At 33.9% G+C, this 22,850-nt stretch overlaps 2 protein-coding genes and 1 long non-coding RNA gene across 3 annotated transcripts; 2 read left to right on the forward strand and 1 right to left on the reverse strand.

The window, feature by feature from the left end:
• Positions 1-2,056: 2,056 nt before the first annotated feature.
• LOC124452088 (dentin sialophosphoprotein-like) lies at positions 2,057-5,002 on the reverse strand. The gene is made up of 2 exons (XM_047002681.1): positions 2,623-5,002; positions 2,057-2,064 (listed from the first exon to the last, which is right to left on the reverse strand). The coding sequence occupies exons 1-2, from the start codon at positions 5,000-5,002 to the stop codon at positions 2,057-2,059; spliced, it is 2,388 nt and encodes a 795-aa protein (XP_046858637.1).
• On the forward strand, positions 4,758-16,272 carry LOC124450590. Its single transcript, XM_047001222.1, has 11 exons — positions 4,758-4,844; positions 5,347-5,431; positions 8,796-8,900; positions 9,761-9,815; positions 11,653-12,588; positions 13,552-14,234; positions 14,325-14,385; positions 14,786-14,911; positions 15,059-15,095; positions 15,318-15,419; positions 15,675-16,272. Exons 4-8 carry the CDS (start codon positions 9,788-9,790, stop codon positions 14,830-14,832), a joined length of 1,755 nt encoding a protein of 584 aa, XP_046857178.1. The 5' UTR covers positions 4,758-4,844; positions 5,347-5,431; positions 8,796-8,900; positions 9,761-9,787; the 3' UTR covers positions 14,833-14,911; positions 15,059-15,095; positions 15,318-15,419; positions 15,675-16,272.
• Positions 16,273-21,621: 5,349 nt separating this feature from the next.
• On the forward strand, positions 21,622-22,572 carry LOC124450604. The gene is made up of 3 exons (XR_006950127.1): positions 21,622-21,761; positions 22,221-22,283; positions 22,491-22,572. It is a non-coding gene; the product is annotated as an uncharacterized LOC124450604 (long non-coding RNA).
• Positions 22,573-22,850: the final 278 nt, after the last annotated feature.

Below are 22,850 nucleotides of genomic sequence, written 5' to 3' on the forward strand. Positions count from 1 at the left end.
GCTATGCGCATTTGTTCTAAATATAAGTATTTTATTATAATTTTTGTTGATTTTCTTACACTACACAAAGCAGGAATGGCAGCCGGAGATGATTAGTCGTGCTATGCAAATATTTGTGTGGTTATTATTATATATACATCATTTTATACATGAATTAGATAAGTTTGGGTTAGCTTCATGGGGCGTCTGCGTACATGCGTACATACATACGCATGTAAAAGTACCTACGCGAAAAAGATAAAGAAACCATCATATGTAGATTGCATTTTCTTAAAACATTGATATAATCACAATTAGTTATATAAAGCATCAATAAACATAAGATTTAAGGTCATAACATAAGTTTTTGAAAAAATTATATAATTTTTAACTATCATAATTCATGCAATGAACGATTAGTTATTATCGTAATATTACAAAACTTGAAGAATACCTCAGAATCAATCATGCAAGTACTTTTTTAAATGAGCGTTATATAATCAGGCACAAATGATAACGAATGTTAGGTCTACAAACGTTTGTACGAATCATTGAAGTATATGCGTCAAAAATTTCACCACCATATACAATTCTTCTAAATAATTTTTCGTCATATCAATGTAACAATTTTACAGTTCCTCACTTTCCTGGATTGGGAGAAGTGAGTTTATGGCAACATCTTGTTCAAAATCATGCTGTTCCTCACTTTCTTGGATTGGGAGAAGTAGGTTTATGGCAACATCTTGTTCAAAATCATGCTGTTCCTCACTTTCTTGGATTGGGAGAAGTAGGTTTATGGCAACATCTTGTTCAAAATCATGCTGTTCCTTACTTTCTTGGATTGGGAGGAGTGGGTTTATGGCAACATCTTGTTCAAAATCATGCTGTTCCTTACTTTCTTGGATTGGGAGAAGTGGGTTTATGGCAACATCTTGTTCAAAATCATGCTGTTCCTTACTTTCTTGGATTGGGAGGAGTGGGTTTATGGCAACATCTTGTTCAAAATCATGCTGTTCCTTACTTTCTTGGATTGGGAGGAGTGGGTTTATGGCAACATCTTGTTCAAAATCATGCTGTTCCTCACTTTCCTGGATTGGGAAGAGTGGGTTTATGGCAACATCTTGTTCAAAATCATGCTGTTCCTTACTTTCCTGGATTGGGAGAAGTGGGTTTATGGCAACATCTTGTTCAAAATCATGCTGTTCTTTCTTGGATTGGGAGGAGTAGGTTTATGGCAACATCTTGTTCAAAATCATGCTGTTCCTCACTTTCTTGGATTGGGAGGAGTGGGTTTATGGCAACATCTTGTTCAAAATCATGCTGTTCCTTACTTTCTTGGATTGGGAGGAGTGGGTTTATGGCAACATCTTGTTCAAAATCATGCTGTTCCTCACTTTCTTGGATTGGGAGGAGTGGGTTTATGGCAACATCTTGTTCAAAATCATGCTGTTCCTCACTTTCTTGGATTGGGAGGAGTGGGTTTATGGCAACATCTTGTTCAAAATCATGCTGTTCCTTACTTTCTTGGATTGGGAGGAGTGGGTTTATGGCAACATCTTGTTCAAAATCATGCTGTTCCTTACTTTCTTGGATTTGGAAGAGTGGGTTTATGGCAACATCTTGTTCAAAATCATGCTGTTCCTTACTTTCCTGGATTGGGAGAAGTGGGTTTATGGCAACATCTTGTTTAAAATCATGCTGTTCCTTACTTTCTTGGATTGGGAGGAGTAGGTTTATGGCAACATCTTGTTCAAAATCATGCTGTTCCTCACTTTCTTGGATTGGGAGGTGGGTTTATGGCAACATCTTGTTTAAAATCATGCTGTTCCTCACTTTCTTGGATTGGGAGGAGTGGGTTTATGGCAACATCTTGTTTAAAATCATGCTGTTCCTCACTTTCTTGGATTGGGAGGAGTGGGTTTATGGCAACATCTTGTTCAAAATCATGCTGTTTACTTTCTTGGATTGGGAGGAGGGGTTTATGGCAACATCTTGTTCAAAATCATGCTGTTCCTCACTTTCTTGGATTTGGAAGAGTGGGTTTATGGCAACATCTTGTTCAAAATCATGCTGTTCCTCACTTTCCTGGATTGGGAGAAGTGGGTTTATGGCAACATCTTGTTCAAAATCATGCTGTTCCTTACTTTCTTGGATTGGGAGGAGTGGGTTTATGGCAACATCTTGTTCAAAATCATGCTGTTCCTCTTTCTTGGATTGGGAGGAGTGGGTTTATGGCAACATCTTGTTCAAAATCATGCTGTTCACTTTCTTGGATTGGGAGGAGTAGGTTTATGGCAACATCTTGTTCAAAATCATGCTGTTCCTCACTTTCTTGGATTGGGAGGAGTGGGTTTATGGCAACATCTTGTTCAAAATCATGCTGTTCCTTACTTTCTTGGATTGGGAGGAGTGGGTTTATGGCAACATCTTGTTCAAAATCATGCTGTTCCTTACTTTCTTGGATTGGGAGGAGTGGGTTTATGGCAACATCTTGTTCAAAATCATGCTGTTCCTCACTTTCTTGGATTGGGAGGAGTGGGTTTATGGCAACATCTTGTTCAAAATCATGCTGTTCCTTGCTTTCTTGGATTGGGAGGAGTAGGTTTATGGCAACATCTTGTTCAAAATCATGCTGTTCCTCACTTTCCTGGATTGGGAGAAGTGGGTTTATGGCAACATCTTGTTCAAAATCATGCTGTTTCTCGCTTTCTTGGATTGGGAGGAAATGGTTTATGGTAACACCTTGCTCAAAATCATGTTGTTCCTTGCTTTTCTGGATTGGGAGAAGTGAGTTTATGGCAACATCATATTCAAAATCTTGCTGTTCTTCACTTTCCTGGATTGGGAGGAGTGGGTTTATGGCAACACCTTGTTCAAAATCATGCTCTTCCTCACTTTCTTCGATAGGAAGTAGTGGGTTTATCCCAACACCTCTATCAAAATCATCTTGCTCTGCAATTTCTTGAATAGACAGAAGTGAATTGATTTCAATACCTTGATCAACATTGTCTCCCTCAAGCTCAATGCAATCATTTACCTTTGCATTTGGTTCTGCATCATTTCCACTTTTTACCTGCAAATACTGTGAATGTTCATCATTGTCATTGTGATCAATTTTGGAATATAAAGTTGCGAAATCAGAATCTGGTAGATGAAGTAATCCCAAATCATGTGGATGGATTAACATGTAATGTAGATGGATGAGAATAAAGAGCTGTATTGAAATCACTTGAATTGGAGTCCATCGGATGAGAATCTTGTGGATTAGGAAAGTTACTTTTAAATATGAATCATAAGATAGAGCTGATAAATCAAAATGTGATGGATTTGGTGAATCAGAATGAGATTGATCAGGTGAATATGCTGAATCTGATTCAAATGAATTTGAATCCAATTCTGGTGGATCTAAATCAGTATCACATGAGCATGGCCAATCTGTTGAATGCAACACTGATGAATCAGAATCTAATTGATCTAATAAATTGGTTGTATCAGATTCCAACGAATCTGAATCGGAAAAATCTGATGAATCAGAACCAGATGCTTCATGCACATCTTGTGCATCTGATTCAGGTGAACTTGAATCAAAACTGTTCACAGAATCAGACGAATCATTTGAGTTAGAAAGCGATGGATCTAAAGAATCAGAATCAGATGGATATGATAAATCTGATTCAGATGAATTTGAATCTAATTCTGATAAATGTAAAGAATGAGAATGTAATGCATCTGGTGGATCTGCTGGCTCGGGTGAAACTGGTGAATTTGAATGAGATAGACATGGCAAGCTTCTTGAGTCCAAATCTAATGAGTCTGAATTCAACAAATCAGGGGAATTGGGATAAGATGAATATGGTAAATCAGAAGCAGGTAAAATAGTAGAGTCAGACTTCCATGGAACATTTGAATCCGAGTCACAAGGATTTAGTGAATTAGAATCAGGTGAATTTGATTGAGATGAGTTGGATTGAAATGAATTTGGATGAGAACTTTCGCCAGAATTTGAAAAATCATTTGAATTGGACAAAATATTTGAGTGAGAATTAAATGAATCTGTTAAATATGGATAAGATAGATCAAATGAATTAGGATCGGATGAAACAGTAGGATTAGATTCCGATGAATCATGTGAATTAGTATCAGATGAATATAGTGAATCAGAACCAGGTGGATTTGGTAAACTAGAATCAAATATATCAGGTGAATCTGATTCAAATGGTTCAGATACCAACAAATCTAGTGATTGAAAGAATTCTGAATTGGAGAGATTAATTGACTTGGAATCAAGTGAATGAGGTAACTCAAAATAAGAAAGGCAAGGTGACCTGGCATGAGACTGATTTAGTGTTTTGAATTTGGATTGATCCACAGACTCTGAAACAGTTGAATCTGATTCCTCAGAATCCATTAGATCAAGTGACTTGGGAACCTCAATATTACACAACTCTGAATCCAAAGTTTGGAGTGAATATGAAACTGATTGGTTGTTTGCATCCAAATGTGAATTATGTGAAAGATCAAAAGACATAGTATCTGATTGATTTGGTGAATGAAAGTGATTGTATGAGTTGGATTCTGATAGATTCAATTCAGAAACAGAAGGAAAAAGTGACTTGGATTTGCATGTATTTGATGACTTAGAATTTGATGGATCATCCCTCTCTTGTATGTTTTCAGGCTCTTTTTTACTTGGAGATTGCAGAAGATAAGGAATTGTGCTGACAGTGTCTTTGTCATCAATTTGGTCCAAGTCGCTTGGACATGTATTGAATGCTTCAGTGTCTAATGTTCTGGACAACTGAAAGTCATATTGATGAGTTGGTATAAATGAATCACAACTTTGAAGTTCATTGGATGACACAGGAGTAAGTGAATTTTTGTCTATATCAATATGTTCATCATTGTCTTGAGTAGCAGTTCTAAAATGGAACCCACTAACTTGGTCAAACTCCTTCTTTCCATACTCTTCTCCATCTTTCCATATAGTATGTGCTGTCGGCTGGATAGAGTGATGACTGTCCATATTATTTCCTTTATCATCATCATTGTCCAAGTCATATGGGCAAGAATTTTCCCACTCATATTCAGGTGGAATGCTTGAGTTCAAGTTTGATGAGTAGAAATCTGTTGAAGGCAGTTTCAAATCAGGTTGACCATGTAGAATCAAGTGATTCAGTACAGAATCAAATGGATTAATTGAGTCAGCTGTGTGTGAGTGGCAAACCTCTTCAAGTGATGTTGGTGTGTTTCTTGACACAAATAAAAATTTTACCAGTCATTGTTGATTTGCATGTTACATCATCAACATATTTCTTCATTTCTACAGAAATATATAAGGTCTCAGAGTCTGTTCCATGTCATTTACAGAGGCAAATACAATATGAAATGAGCAATTAAAGATGAAAATTAAAGTTGACCCATGGTTATTGGTATCTCCAAATAAAATTTCAAGGTATGTTTTTCTATCTTGAGTCCTCTTTTAGGGGAAAATTTCAGAATAGGAAAATTGAAGAAACCGCGCCATTTGTAACTGCAATGTGACTCAATAACCAAAACAATTGTTAATAACATCCTATCGACAAAAGCAAATAGCTTTTTTAAAGATACTACGAAAATTTACCTGAAATTCCCCTTTTAGTTTGCGATGTCAATTGCATTAATAAACTTGTTAAACAATATTTCCCCACACATTTTTGAAATTTTCATCAATTATCACATTGATTTATTTAATCATTTACCGGCAATAAAAAGTCATAATTGAAAAATAAAGTGGGCAAATCGTGAGCATAAGATTAGATGACGCAATTTTCAGTACTACAATATATACACTAAAATCGTCCTAAAAGTTTGAACTCCAGCAGAAATCAACTTGATATAAGGTAGAAAAGCATTTGTTGTGTGATACTTTCGTCAATTTTACAAGTTTGGCAGATATTTTGAACGGTTTACGGAAATTTACGTAAATAGAAATTATGTATTGAAATTCACAGCCCGAATGAGCGGTGAATCAAGTTTCTTACCTTAAATGAAGTGTTACTCTACTTTTAAACAAAATTCGAATCCTGGCTTCGATGCAATGCCAACGTTAACGAGCGATCGAAGAAATCCTTTGAAATATGCACACTCCTTTTAAAATAATTTTGACAAGCAAAATGTTATGCTCCGACAGCATGTAAGACCCTTGTACCTTTAAAGGTGGGCGGGTCATGGAATTGATCATAGCCAATGAAATGCACAAAAAATGAACTATGCAGCAAGGTTTGCTTTCGCGAGTATATCGAGAAGAACTATAAAGAAAATATCTTTTAAAACTGTGTTGGAATTTGTTTTTAACATTATTGTTGGCTGGATTGTAATATGTTATCATATGTAATAGAAGATTATAAGTAAGAGAACAAGTGGTCAATTGTTTTCTAATTTAAGGTGGATCACTACTAGACGATTTTTTGACGATCGTCTTAAAAATTCGCTGCGCCACATCTGCAGTACGAATTGCAAATTGCAATTTGAAATTGAGAAAATGGGGGGTGTGAATCAAACTTTAATGCATTTATTTACTTCATCGAAGGCATTTGATTTTACTCACTGATCTGATAATAGACTGGATATAGCTTTTACAGGTAGCTAAAGTGAAGCCAATTATATATGCAAAATTCACTTCCGGGTACCACGGCGAGATACAAATTACTATAAAATGTATGGCGGATAACGTTTACAAACATGGATTTTCGAATATTTAAGACCTTTCGCGACTCCTTACTAACCTCAAGTATTAGTCATGGATAAAACAGGTTATGCGAATCGATTTGACATCAAAATGATTCCTATAGCTGTAAAATATCGACGTTACTGTTGATTTAAAAGTTGTACATGCGAGAATGTATTTTGTCCCATCGTTGCCAATGCAAGATAGTTCACTGCTCGCTTTCCAATTTCTGAGGCATTTATGATCTAGTATACGTTTCATTTCTTTAAAAATGAGTTGAGTTACTTTTTTTTATCATTCTTTCTTTATGTTGAGAGATTGTTGACATTTTTTTTTTGCTTTAACTTCATTTTTTCTGTAACTTCAAGTACTACTGATGCTTAAACAAGACAAGTTTATTTAGTTTCTTTCGCACTTTATCTTTAGTTTCTATTTCTGTAGTTGTTTTCCTCAAATGGTATAGTCGCACTTTGCGCTTAACTATTTAAAGAAGTATGATTTTCATTGACATTAAAATCTAACACATGCGTTCTACACGCATTAGGACACTTTAGTAAACTGCTTTTGAAACATCAAGGTAATGTAGCCAGCCAGGTATGAATTTGCAGGCCCTTCAAGAGTGCAAAAGCTGGGTGCATTGTTTAATCTTTATAATCATCTTGGTTTTGGTTTGTCCCTTAAGCAGATTTAAATTATTAACAGCAACATAAGACTGTGTCCACAGTTTATAATTATAAGTGTATCCAATTGTATCCAGTATATCAGTTTCGCATTGTCTTGTGCTAATTCCTTTACAGCCATGAATACTGCTTCTCGGCAACAGTTTATTGTCTACAGCTGTAAATTGGTCAACTGTTCGATTATTAAAGTCACACTTCACAAGTGGAATAAAGCTCTTGTCTTTCTTATTACTACAAGACTAGAGACTGATGATCAAACTATTGCTGAAAAGGATTCTAATGTCAACTGCAATTCATATTTATACCATCTCTAACTACATTCATATCTTAAGAATAATTTTAATCTTTTTGGAAAAATATTTAAGGCATTAATATTACATTCATACTAACTATCATCTTCTGGAATTTGCTTAGCACTTAGAAGAGGAAAATGAAATTTACTGAATGTAAAAAGGCAGTAATATCGTACATGGCTGGCTATATTGCCCAGATGGTGCAAAAGAAAATAAACTGTCCTGTTTGTCATGAAGCAGTCGGTTCAAGAAACCATAAAAATGAGTCTGCTTTCTTGACTTTAAAAGACAGGGGTAATTTGTTTAAGCCAACAGCAAGTGTTATAGTAATATGCAATGAAACAGAGAGGTGCTTTCAGAGAATGTTGGCAGCTACAAATGGAAATTTACCGCAAGGGAAAGGAATTCCTGATGGTATTGCTGTGTCTGTATTAAATGGTATAGATTTGAGGACCACATTCAAGGATCTCGACGCACACATGTTGAATACTACTGTTCACGAAATCATATTTACTCATTAAGACCATATCTCAATGTTACAGCAAGGTGCGAGTATACCATTTGAGAAAAACAACTACAGAAATAGAAACTAAAGATAAAGTGCGAAAGAAACTAAATAAACTTATCTTGTTTAAGCATCAGTAGTACTTGAAGTTACAGAAAAAAATAAAATGTCAACAATCTCTGAACATAAAGAAAGAATGATAAAAAAAGTAACTCATCTCATTTCTAAAGAACTGAAACGTATACTAGATCATAAATGCCTCAGAAATTGGAAAGCGAGCAGTGAACTATCTTGCATTGGCAACTCTGGGACAAAATGCATTCTCGCATGTACAACTTTCAAATTAACACTAACGTCGCTATTTTACAGCAAAAGGGATCATTTTGATGTCAAATCGATTCGCATAACCTGTTTTATCCATGACTAATACTTGAGGTTAGTAAGGAGTCGCGAAAGGTCTTAAATATTCGAAAATCCATGTTTGTAAACGTTATCCGCCATACATTTCTATAGTAATTTGTATCTCGCCGAGGTACCCGGAAGTGAATTTTGCATGTATAATTAGGCTTCACTTTTGATACTTGTAGATCAGTGATACTTGTAGATACAGTGATTTTACTTCATGCGTATAGAGTAAAGCCTGGGCCACACTATCGTCTATATTGACGAAAACGAAAACGAAACGAAATGATATATGATCATGATATCAAGAAATATTCCTTTCACCTAATAAAACGGTAAGATAAAGATTTTGCATCCTTATATGGCAACTCAAATTAATTTCACTTTACGTATCTATCTAAGTAGAACAAAGACAGTTTTTCATTTAAAATTTACTTAAGACTTTGACTAATGTTTGCTTTGTTATTCTTGATAAGCATTTAAACACGGTTATTTTCAAACCATAAAATACAACAAACGTAAACGAGATATTCAAGCTAGATTACAAACATTGCATTGGAAATGAATATAATTGAAACAGAACATTAAATGACCATGTTTAACATGATTTCTTCTTGTTCGAAAGTAATTCTTGTCATCGTTTAATCTTAAAATGATCGTTGTAGAGGGTTTTCATCACTTAGTTATGTCCATCAACATATTTTGAACTTTTGACATGATAAAACTTGTTTGTTGATATGTGTTGATATGCTACTGAAATAACATACTAAAGTCAATATTTTATATGTGCTCTTTATCTTTTATAACTGATCAATGATTGTGAACAATGTGTGGTCGCTAAATATATTTTTGTTACAAGATTTGTCTATTTACTTGAATTCATTCATGTACAGGAAGATCAATAATTGTTGGGTGGTGGCTCATATTAATTTATGTATATGATATGTTTTTATTCTTCAGTTGCTAGCTATTTCATGTAGTTTGCCTAATTTTTTTTAGAATAATAATGTAACCAATGAAAAATGGTTTTGGTCATAGGCGTGCAGATTCGTACATCTTTCACACAATTTTGGATCAACTCTCATAAAAATTATGCCCACCAATTTTTCATTGGTTTTCTTATTACAATGTTTTGTTGACCATTTTTATTGCTTTCATCACTTTTGTTGACTTCTTGACACACTCCCTTTTTTAGCAAGAAAAACTGGGGCAGGACTGTAGGATGATTGTTAATTTGGAGATCATATCATGTATGCATAATATAGGCTACATGTGTTAAGTTCCTTTGAAAACCATTGTTGTCTAGGGATCATTACATCCAAATGTTTATGTCACCCCAACCACAGTATAGAGAATATACAGTAGGACCACTTTCTGTGCAACTTACTGCTGTATATATAATTATATTACTGGGTGTAGTTTTCCAGCTTAGTGCACCTATTGGTCAAAAAATTGTAGTGTCTGACTGCCACTATGGTAATCACTTGCAGAATAAGATATGCATGGCACAAAATATTCAATGCAATCTACTGTATGTTCTCTATAAAATTATACTATATGTTGCTATAACTGTGCCCAATTACATTATGTCTTCCTTAGGTCCTAAGTCGTGAATGAAGTATTAGTCCAAATAAATTACACCTGCTCATTTTTTATCATAATACCTTCTAGACAATGATAATGGTTATGAATTTTAAAGAATAAAATTTTCAGTGGTAGCCAGACTGATAAAATGTTTAGTCCTTCTGTATGTTTTATATTCTTTTATTGTGAAAATAATAGGCATTTTACCTTGTGAGTCTTAAAGTGTTCCTTCCACCAAAAATTTTTAGCAATATCAAATCTGTCGATGATTTTAAGCCTCGTTGAAGAAAAAATTGTGAATTTGGTCAAATTGTTTGATTTTTGTAAAAGCGTTAAATTCACTAAAATCGTATATTCTTGTGAACCATGTCCGTGATAATGAGGAGTCTGAAACTAGCTAATTTTCTGACATCATCCAAGGTACTCGTGTTACACGAGTCGTGTATTCAATTGCTATCAAGTCAATGCTGGCTGAGGCACAACTTAAGTCTATAAGCGCCTAAAAGCATTGCCTTTGCACTAGTAAAAGCAGAAAAAAGATAAATAGTTGCGTTGCAGCCAATTGTACGAATGAGTCAAGCCTTTGCTCTCGTATGAGTCTTCACAATATGTCTTATAATGATAAAAGGCCTGAGGCCAAGCGAAGACGGAATATCTGGGTTTTAAAGCAAAGCGCGTATTTGAGCCTTCCAGTGCTTCAACACTTTGTTCGGCTCGATTAAAACCAGAGGATTTGGAGCGTCAATTTAGTAGTTTGACGAATCAAACTAACGCTATATTCCCAGGGCTTAAAAAAGATGATATTAGAATTTGTGTCTTTCCGACCATCCATGCTTTTGAGTCAAAATCCGAATCATTATCGCCGAAGTTTCATTGCTTTCCGAGTTTTCTGTCACGTATCCCGGAATAAAGTTTTTGTCAAAATTATCTAACTGAACATTCAATTCTGGTTTTGATTCATCGCTTTCTTTGCAAGACAAATAATTAAACAGCGTGAAAGAACGTATATGTTTACTATAAGCTAAATATGCCCGAATGCTGACTATATTGGATGACGTCAAAATACCTTCTAGTGCCAGTTCCTTTTGTATTATAGAAAACGACGGCGTTAGGAGAAAAAAGTACAACTTCAAGATGCCATAAAAGCTGGTTGATTTGACCAAATTTTTGAATTTTTTTCTCAGAAAGGCTTAAAATCATAGACGGTTGCACGAAGCCTGGATAGCACTATTCGTCGGATAGTAAATTTTCAAACTTGTAGAAAAAGGTGTTTATATTTTCCTTACGGGAAAGAAATTTTGTAATTTAAGAAGCAATATTTTATTTCAATGTTACTCAGTTCAAATCACATATTATTCCCTTTTAAAAGATTTTGTAAAAGTTCAAAACAATTTGCCATCTAATGGATAAAACTATTCTGCCTTCATGTAACCAGCCGCAGGTTTTCCTTTATAATCACATTGAATTTGTACCATGGAAGTCTTACCTACTTTTTTTCTCCAGGGAGCAATATTATGTCTGTCTTAAGCTCAGACGCAAAAACTAATGGTTTTAAGTTGATGAGATTAATTGTTGATGTTGGTGGAGAAGCTTTAAGAATAACATTGAGGAAACAACTGTCAGGTACTGATTTATTTAATGTTTTAAATGACAGAAAAAATTATTGTACGCTTTCGTCGCTAAAAGATAAGCAAATAAAGCAACATCAATGGGATCTACTGTATCCTTCTCCTCCAATATTACCAAATGAAAATACGTTTGACATTACTTTACTTTGTATTCTCCTGCGTAATATTTGTGGTTTAAAATCACCTCGTGCTCCAATATGGGAAAACATGCCTAATGTCAATGATCATTCAACTGAAGCAGATATTACCCGTATCAGGTTATTTCGTAATGGTCGATTTGCTCACTTACCTAGCACTTCAGTATGCTCTGATGACTTTGAAAATTTTTGGCTGGAAATAAGCGAACCATTAGTTCGTTTAGGAATACGACAGGAAGAAATAGATAGATTAAAAAACGAAATGTTTGGTAAAGAAGAATGTGAAAGAATTTTAAGTGAATGGGATAGATTAAAGAGCGATTTAACTGACATTAAAACTGAGCAGAGAGGCATTAAGAAAACAGTGGAGGGTGTAGAGAAAGATTTACAACAGGTAAAAGATAGTGTACAGAATCGTTTGTGTGTGATTGAAAGTAGACAGGAAGAAATGAAAAGTAATCAGAAAGAAATAAAACGTCAAATTCACTCACGTCCAGTAGAAGATATTTTAACAAATAACCTTGTAAGTTGTAATTTTGAAAGTGAAATTAAACATCATTTTGAAAAATTTTTAGAGGGAACACGGGAATGGGTTTTTGATGAGTTTTTAGATTGGTTCGAAGACGACAGTTCTCAAAATCGTGCATTTATTATTTCTGCTGTTGCTGGCATGGGTAAGTCTGTAATTGCAGCTACTTTATGTAAACGTTATCCTCATTACTTGACTGCAGTTCATTTCTTTCAACACAACAACAGTCGTTACAATAAAGCCAATGTACTTCTTCAATCTTTAGCGATGCAAGTTAGTCGTAATTTTCCTGCTTACAAACAACTTCTTGTGAAAAAACTTTCAGGTCAACTCTCTGAGCCTTTGAATGACATGAATGTTGAAGGATTATTTTCCCTTCTTTTTACTGAGTTGTTTAATAATATCTCAGAACTTCCCAAGCGAATGTTAGTTGTGCTGGATGCCCTTGATGAATGTGGTTATCCAGAACGAGATGACCTTGCTAATTTGATGGCTAATCACTTACACAAACTTCCGCATTGTTTTCGCTTTGTAATTACAACAAGACCTAACGAAGTTGCTTTGAATAAGTTCGAAAAATTCAATCCACTGTTCATTAATTGTAGCGATGATCGCAATTTAGGGGATATTAATTTTTTGATTGAAGAAAGAATTGGCGCTACTGACAGCCTTTCTGATTTTAAAAATATTTTGGTCGAAAAAGCTGACGGACTTATGTTGCTTGCTTCGCTTCTTAGCAGTGAAGTGAAAAATAAGGATTTGTTGAATGTGTCCATACCAAAAGATCTCAATGAATATTACGAAACTTGCTTAGCAAGATTATGTAAGGAGTTAGATTCGCTTGATATCAGTAACGAAAAGTTTCAGTCAATTTTAAATGCTCTGGCTGTTGCTAAAGAACCTCTTCCTTGGAAAATGATCGAAGACGTTCTTTGTTTGAATTCGAATCGCGAATCACTTGGGATTAGAAAAATTATCACTTGTCTGTTTGTTACCAATGGAGAAGGATGTGTTTCGTTTTTTCACAAATCCTTAAATGATTGGTTGTTGAATGATCGAGAACATGAGTACTCAGTAAAAACTTCTTGTGGTCATCGACTTGTTTTAGAATTTTGTTTGAAATCTTTGGATAACCTCAAAGCTGAAGGTGTAAACTATGACGTCATCAAACATGCGTCAGTGAGGTATTCAGTCAAGTATTGGTTGCTTCATTTACTTGCTATTTCTGATAATGAATGTATCGTTGAAAATGTTGGTAAATATCTTGTTGACTTGGAAGTTTTAGTTGCTTCTGTGTTGGTTAATAGTCGTCGTACTTTTGAAAATTTTGAAATGTTCAACGCACATGATGTGTACTTTCATATTTCTGAGGACATTCGATTGTTATTTAATGAAGTTTATTCTGTAATGACGTACTCTATGCCTTTTGACAATGAAGTAAATTTTTTGCAACGCGTTGCCAACGAAATTAAAGATCTGTCGTCTCAAGCCACCACAATGCTTGAAACACGTTTCAAAGATTCACTATATCTAGAGCGCAGAGACACAGGTTTTGTAAAGGCTCGATTATTACGTTTAGATCAAAAGTTGATTTCTGTTGATGTTTCACGAAATCATAATTACGTCGTCTGTGGTTATAATCTATTCGTCGTGCAACTTTTTTCATTGAGAACAAACAGATGTTTATGGATAAAAAGTATTGCTGGTCAGCTTAAGCAATATAAAGAGATACAATGTTGCGTTGTCTTTCATCCACTCGAAGATTTGATTTTTGCTTCTCAGCTTGATAAGGTACTAGATATTAATGGTAAAATTTCCTCCAGTCCGTTCCATTGTAATGATTCTACTTCTAAGTTCTTTACCAACAAATGTTTTTCTAAGGATAAGTACACAATGGTCACTAGTTATAAAGATACTTTGACAGTATGGGACGTTGAGAAAGGTGAGAAGAAACGCAGTATTAGATGTAATAATGTGACCTCACTGTGTTTTTCTAATTCTGGAAGATATTTGTGTGTTATTGAGGAAAAAAGAGAGGTTCAAATATTTGATTTAGCGAATAATTATGAAACATTTGTTTACGACGATCATTTTCTATCTGATGGTTTTTTAAGTAAGTTGTGCACTGCTGGTCTTCATTCTTGGCGTTGTTTCGATCCTTTTCCTTGGAGTGAGCATTTCATTGTAAATCCCACTGGTGAGAAACTTCCTGACTTATATCCTGATTTCGAAACTTCGCTTTTTCCTCTTGATCCTTTCGATGACAACAGATTAAGCTTTTCTTTTTATTGTGCAGAAATGTATTATTTTATTTTGCATAACGACAATGTTCTTTTGTTTAGATACGGATATGACTTTCATCTTTATTCAATACCGCGTGCATGTGTAACTAACAGTTACAGTTTTCTTAACGAGAAATTTTGCTCAAATTTAAAATTTCTGTATCGGAACAATGAAGAAAATCAAGGGTAATTATATACAATCTCAACACATTTGACTTTGTTGTCAAGGAATGTTTTTTAGTGACATGGTTGCTGTAGAAAATGGAGTTATTTTGCTTACGGCAAAAATATTCCTGAGCTTTGGAATAATGATTTGACAAAACTTGTTTATAGTTTCGATGAACTAAAAGGTACAAACAAAATTTTTGAGGTGATGTATCATTTGCTTGTCAAAAACTGATTCTTTTGTGTTTTCAATGTTGAAAACAAGCGAAAAGAAATATCAGTGAATTTTAAAAATTATCGAAATGTGCACGTACTTGCATGTAGTTCTAAGTATCACGTGTTTGCTAAAGTTGAATTTAAGGATCAGATAATTTACTGTATGTGGCATGAAGACAAACAAGTTAATGGTTGGAATGACGTAATTAAGGAGGAAATCGCCAGTTTAATCGCGAGCATTGGAATGTACATCCGTGATATTACTCGCTTGAAAACGTACGCTGCTTTTTCACCTTCAGCAGATAAATTATTAGTAAGTGAAATGGATTTTTATGTGAAAGTATTTGACGTTAAAACCATACAAATTATTTATAGTTATACTGAGGTTTCTTTGGGTTCAAAGTGTTTCTTTGTTGATGATATGTATATACTTAGTAATAACTTTCATTTGATTGATTTGAAAGATTTTAAGACTGTAGAATTACTTTTTCCGCTTGTGAGGATATTTCCAAGCTATTTTTATTACTGTCGTAAACGCAAACTTGCTTTAAATTTTTTTTTCTTCAAGGTCCCGGTACAATGCGTAAAAATCATCTTGCCACGAGGATAAATTTGATCTTTGATGATAAAATTTCTCACCATTTTGGATAATGATTATATTACTTTTAAGAAAATCTTGTTCAATTTTTATGCATGATCTCTATCATTGTTGACATTTCAATTAATGTCTGTTTGCGTATGATTTCATAAAACGACCTTTGTCTAATTTTGATTGTTCTGTACAGAGACCACAGTGTACGATAATGTCAACATTTAGAGAGATCGTGTATAAAAGCTAAAGTTAATCAATTAAAGATTAAAATTCAATGACAATAAAGAGAAACCATAAACACAAATGATTTCGTGTCTAAGATAATAATTTTCTGTGCGCAAGAAAATAAATTTATTGACTTTTATCTTATCGCACGAACATATAAAATGCAAACTATTCTTAGTTATTGTACCATAGGTTATATTTTGTTTATATCTACACCATGTAAACATATAATTTTCATGCAAATGTATGTATTCAGTGTAGGATGGTTTTAATATTGCACGTTTTTCGATACTCTTTTACACCAAAAACAAGTTTTTACTAATTAAATCAATACTATCTTGCACTGAAATAATTTCTTAATACTTTCCAATTATTGGATTTTGCTATACAAAATATCTATGTGTTAAGTTGTTAAGAGAGACAAAGACAGCCCAATTGTTACTTCGGTTGTATGAATATTTTCATCTTTATCAATTAGAAAAACGTAAATCTATAATAAAACAATGGTACCTTTGCTAATTTTTTCAAGAAAAAGTAAAAGTTTTTGGCTGTCTTTCTCACTGACTCTTAAAAAGTAAATCGTAAAGTCCAAAAGAAAATGACCTATGGTTGACGTTCATCGTCGTGATAAACAATTTAACCATTGAAATGGAACACTCCAAACCATGTATTACTGTATGAACAGGAAAAGTTAATAAAAGTCAAAGAAAGTTTTTCTATATAGAGAGACAGAAACAAACGACAATGTCGCAAATGGAAAGATGTTTAATGACAAGTTTTTAACTTTGAAAAATCGATATCAAGCATTGTTAAAGTTGCAACACTTTTACTTTGTGAATCGATACTTTATGGGAATTATTTTTTAACAACATCAACTCAAACATCAGTGGACATACTGCAAGTTACTTTGCCAAAGTTTGATATGTTTATGGCAATAAAATTCCAACGTCTACTCTTAATTCAAACGATTATACAAGAAGGAGAAGCTTTATTTCAGGAAGTGACGTAATGAAAGAAAGGACAAATTTATGTACCATGGTTCTCTGTGGATTTATTGTTGTACTTGTAACGTCACCCAGGTCACGTGTTCTTTGAAATATCATCTGTTGTCAAAATTGGAAGATATGAACTTTTACATTTATAAAATAGTGAATCTGGCTGTTCACTTTGTCCACTTTTTATAAAGCTGAAGCGTGAAAATTGTCATCTCATGTGGACGTTTTGATGTGAACATAACGTATAAGTAATCATGAGAGTGAATAAAAAGAATTTGGTTTCATTACATTGTGGCTATTTGGAGATGGCTAAAGGGAATTTTTGGTGCATCTATAGTGCGAGCTGCTTCTCGATTGCCTTTGCGCATGCTCTGAAATATATATGTACTTGAATGATACTGTAACATTTGTGATATGAATTAAGATCTTGACAGCAACATGTCATGAAAATTCAAAGCAAACGTCAACTATGGATGGTTGTAGAATAAAAGTGATCAGTTTAGTTCATATAAATGGTCAACAAATCATTCACAACAAAAGTAACTTCAACAACTAAGAACTACATTAAGTTATGAGAATGAAAAATATGGAAAAATTTCAACGTCTTTCTTTTTCAAGATGTCATTGTTCTAAATCCGCTGTGTTTTATTTTTATGTAGTGAACTAGAAAATTTTAGATCATTAAATTTCGTTTTGTTGTGTACATATCTACGTATAGTGAATCGATATCTTTCATAACAACTCATAATCGGACATGCATCGTAAATATTTAATATTGCTGCTATACATATCTGTTATACAAATTTATTTCATTTTGTTGTGTACATATCCGCGTATACTTAATAACATCCCATAAACGGACATCTACCGTAAGCAGACATAAGGTCGTTGTCTCAAGGATGTCTGTTTACGAGTAGCTTGACTTTATGCAGACTTTTCATTACTGCACTTTTTCTTTACGTTTCTAGATTTTTTTGGCTTTTTAAATTTTAAATGCTAAATAAATGAATCCCAGATAACTAAACATCATTTTTTAGACTAATACTGCTTTTCCAACTGCCATGTGATGATCACTGGTGCTTTAGAAAAGGAGGTGTCGTATCTTGAATTCAAAAATACCAATTTTTAAATTAGCACTCAATAAGTTGTGTAATAAGTTTCGCTCACATTCAGCAACATTTGTCATTATTAACTGTCATCTTGTAAAGGAAGTTGAAAAATACCCACTTTTTATCAAGACAGAACAATTGCAGTTGCCATTTTAAAGAGTGGTTGGGATTCATTCATTTAGCACTTATCAAAAATTATTTAAAGAGAAACTTTCTTTTTGCGCAGTGTTTTGTTGAACTTTATTTTTTAACACATATTAACATAGTTTTATTATATTAGTATGTTAATGTAAGAAATAATCGTTGTATAAATATGTTTTCTACAAAATTGTTACAATATATGTGTGTTGATCTATATATAGTGTCTTAAATAATTTTCACATTTGTCCACTACACTAAACCTGTATTGGGACTCTCGGGAAACTAGGCTCACTATTTCCCGAGGGTGAGTACATTAAATGTTTTGTTATATAGGGAAAAAATCATAAATTTCGATAACTCGTCAATTAAATCAATGTCTTTTGGGGTGAGGGGGAATTGGCCTGCAAAATTTCGTTGCAAAATGCTGTGGTTGACCACAGCATTTTAGGTTGACTTCCGAGTATTTTCTTAGTTCTTTTTTATTAATAGTTGACTTTCGTCGCTTAATAAGCTCGAGAAACGTTTTTTCAGTTTTCGGCTTGGTGGCTCTTTTATTCGTTATGATATTAAAATGAGCGGGCAACACCTTTTCACTTATTTTACTGGCAGGAAGTTGTGTTTTATTTCAAGTCATGTGACTACTAATGAACCAATCACAATTACTATACGCAGCACCTATATAACAATACAACAAATTGTATAAACAGACATAATTCGGAAATTGATTTGCCGATTTGAATGGTTTTTAGGATTCCAAATCTAAATCAAACGACTTTCATGCACATCATTAGTCTCCTAGAATTTAGTGGGACATGGCGATCAGGAATTAAATTTTCAGAATAAGTTGAATTTTATAATACTGTTTTTTTGATACATCCTGTATTTGTTCATTTTTGGGAACACCCCGTTTAATGTTTATTTGTACGTAAAGAATGGTTCACAAGGTGAGATCATCAGCTACAATTACATCTTTTACACGTAGAGTCTTATAAATTTTCTTATATTAAAGTTGTAGGAAACAGATGCTTTACCTTAACCGAACGCATTTAAAACAAAAGATAATGAAGAAACTCATCTCATTTTCTTCTGTCATTAATGCGTTCTGTGCATGTAAAGTTCGACGTTTGAACCAGGCCTTAGATTGAAATTAAAAGATATCACAAAAACACTTCAATCTTGAAGAAAAAGTAACATTTATATTTTTTGATAAGCATCCCTGAACACCATGTGATTTCTTTTATTGTGTCTATAATTAAATAAAATTGTATTGTTATTCCTGATTTCAGGACTTTCGTACCGGTTTAATGAAAAGGTGTATATGTCATGTTGTTCGTCATGGTCATTTTACCCAAAAACAGTTTAGATTACTTCCAATAAATGAAGTGAATACAAACTCTTAAACGGGTTTTCGACTATAGCACCATACACTAGTTTCTATCTGATTTTCTCATCGTGGAATGTTTGGGTGTCAAGGAGAGGCGTCTTCCTTTCAAATTTTGCTTCATTTCATTATGGGTTAGCCGTTAGTAGTTAGCATTTGATATACAGACATAAGATTGAGTTTATATGAAATGTAACAAATTTGATGTTTCTTAAATTTAAATTTGCTCTTATTTGAAATTAGATGTTTCTTCCCCAAAAATTGAAAAATCCACCTAGAACATCTTTGATAGGCAACTAATCGATACAGCTTGTGTATTCTCTCTAGATCCTCATCAGACAGGGGCCAGTTTTCTTCAAGATGCCGACACACGTCTATCTTTAACACACTTTCTGAGAGCATATTGTCCCTATATTCTTGGTGTGTTGTCAAGCAATTTACTCTTGAGTTTCTGTTTGGCCTAGCACAGCCTCATACTCATCGTATTCAAGCGATTTTTCGTGGCAACAAAAACACTCGATTGCCTTTTTTGACAAAGTACAATGTCCACACTTACACCAACTAAGAGTTTGAAGGCGCTTAGAATTTGCTTTCTCACATTCAGCATGTATTTCATCCTCCGACGAGGACAAGTCGCTCTGCTCACTCTTTCTTCACTAGTTTCGGCCTTCTCTTCAGGTTCATATTGATAGGGCAGAACCTCACCCGGTTGATTTTCATGTATGTTATCCATTACAGCAAAAAAAACCCGTAAAATACGCTTTAAATGTGTTGTAACACAGTCAATCACAAAGTATATTGTATTGTTGTTTTGACTGCACACCAGCCAATGACGTCACTACCGCTCAAGATAATTTTATCAAAATTTTATCTAAGTTGGCGCAATTTATAAAACTTTTGCTGCAAATTTCTCAGCAACAAAATATTTTTGAGAAAAAATTTTTCTTTTTTAGTTGTTAGACATCACAAAGGTTCAAAAATATGCCATAAAAATTTTCGTTGCCAATGTCCTTTAATACTTAGTTTAACATGGTTTGTACAACACTACAATGTCCTTGAAAAGTCATTAATTATTAAGTGGTGCTTAAAGGATCTTAAATTTTAAGTATTTCGTTCAAATTTCTGTGACTAGTTTACTTTTCGTTAGTAAAGTTAACATTTTAATCAACCAACATGGCGGCTCACGTCAAATGAAAAGACAACATTAATTTGAAAAAGTTGTTTGATTTTATTTTTGATATTGAGTTCTTTTGTTGTTGTGTTTTACATGCAATATTAATTTTTACTCGCCTTCAATTGTTTAAAGTACATCCTTGAAAATCCTTGAAAAGTACTTGAATTCAGTTTCCCTTGCTTTGTAGTGGGACCCTCTTATATAAATACGTTGCGCGCTATGCATTGCATCATTTGAGAAATTTTGCTTGTAAGAAAGTTTTTTCTTGATTTACTTGCAGGCAGCCGATAGTGAAGTCACCTGATTTACTTGCAGGCAGCTGATACTGAAGTCACCTGATTTACTTGCAGGCAGCTGATACTGAAGTCACCTGATTTACTTGCAGGCAGCTGATACTGAAGTCACCTGATTTACTTGCAGGCAGCTGATAGTGAAGAGATATAGTGAAGTCATTAAATATAAATTATTTATCGACGTTTTAAAATCCCAATAGTGTTTTGAGAGATGTTTTCTGTTTATGGCTTAGTTCTACATGGCTGGGCTGTGTTTTAAGTTCTTTACACTGTCGATGACGATGGTCTGTCACCACAGCTGGTGATCAAAGGTTAGTTCATTTTTTCCTCCATTTTAACGTGGTCAATCTTTCATGAGTTTAATACATGACTTATGCATTACTGATAATTTTTGAAAGTTAAATTTAAATGCAGGGCCGTCCTTACACAGTTTATCATTAGGGAAGGGCTTATTGGTGAGATTTGGTTGAGATAGTTTTATCCGGTGTATATTTGGTCATCATGAACAGTTCATTAACATTAGTGAATATGGGTTATTGTTCTTCAACTGATGTTAAATAGTGAAAACATTTCTGTTCCTCTACTGATTCTTTAAATCTGTAAACTTTGGTGTGATGTGGATCGCGTTGCAGAACTTTGATGATGCTGATCCCAATTTTAATCCATTCTGTGGGAGATGGCCCTGTTTGGCTTTTATATCTAATATCCTATGCTTTTTCGCGTGTTTTTGGAGCGTTTAAGGAAGGTGAGCTTCTCGGGTGTGCTTGTGGCAGTTTTTAAAGCCTGCTCTAAAATCGCAGTGTACAATAACTTATATTTTTTATAGTGTCGCTCATAATTCGTTTTAGGCAAGCCATAAAACTCAACAGGTCTTACTCCCCACATTTAATTTTCAACTGTCGCATTAGTTTTTTTCTGGGTGTTATTTTTGTTGTAACCAACTTGGTTGTCCTTGAAAGTACTTCACAGTAAAACAATATTGTTCTTTTTGTATTTTTGCTTATCATCTATATCATCTACACTACAGTCGAACAAGTTGATTGTATTTTGTCATTTTATTTGGTTTCTTTGCTTTGGGCTCCAACATATATATACATATATACATATACATTTGCAAAAATTATTCCATGTCGGTTTTTAAAAATAGAAAAAGTTTTTAGGACATTTACAAGTGGAAAATCAATTGGATCTCTTTGTTTTCCAGCACGTGGTCTAATTATACCAAACCGAAACTGAGTAGGACAGCTGGTGTAGTTTCTGGAAGTTGGTATGTAACATTTCCTATACTACTACTATACCTTAAATAGTTAACGCAGGCATATTTTTAACAGATAGCAAATGCCTACTTAAAAATCAAACTTTAGTATGAAGGAGCGTAGTGTTGAATGCAAGTTAAAATACTTCGAGATGATCTCCTCTGTGACATTATAATATGTGGACTTAATGATAACCGTCTTCGTGAACTTCTTCTTAGAGAACCAGAATCAACACTACAAAAAACTGTACAAATTGGATATGCTGCTGAGAAAACGAAGAGACATACGAAAGAGCTTCAAAAGGAAATTAAAAGGCAAAGAATATATTAAAGTAAATGGTTTGAACCTGGGAGTATCGTTACATGTTTGTAAATGTAGATCGTCCAGGTTGGTATAGTCCTGAGAAGGACTGTTTTTGTTGTTGTTGACTGACGTTTCGACAACCTTAGCGGTCATCTTCAGAGTCAAATGAGGAGTAAACGTCAGGTTAGCCGTATTTGTTATCTTGTTTTTACGTCATTGTATTGTGTGTACAGGAAATGTGTATTGTCATTGTGAATTAGTGCTAACCTGACGTT

Source organism: Xenia sp. Carnegie-2017, unplaced genomic scaffold (assembly GCF_021976095.1).
Source record: "Xenia sp. Carnegie-2017 unplaced genomic scaffold, XeniaSp_v1 HiC_scaffold_24, whole genome shotgun sequence".
In the NCBI taxonomy this organism is placed as follows: Eukaryota; Metazoa; Cnidaria; class Anthozoa; order Malacalcyonacea; family Xeniidae; genus Xenia; species Xenia sp. Carnegie-2017.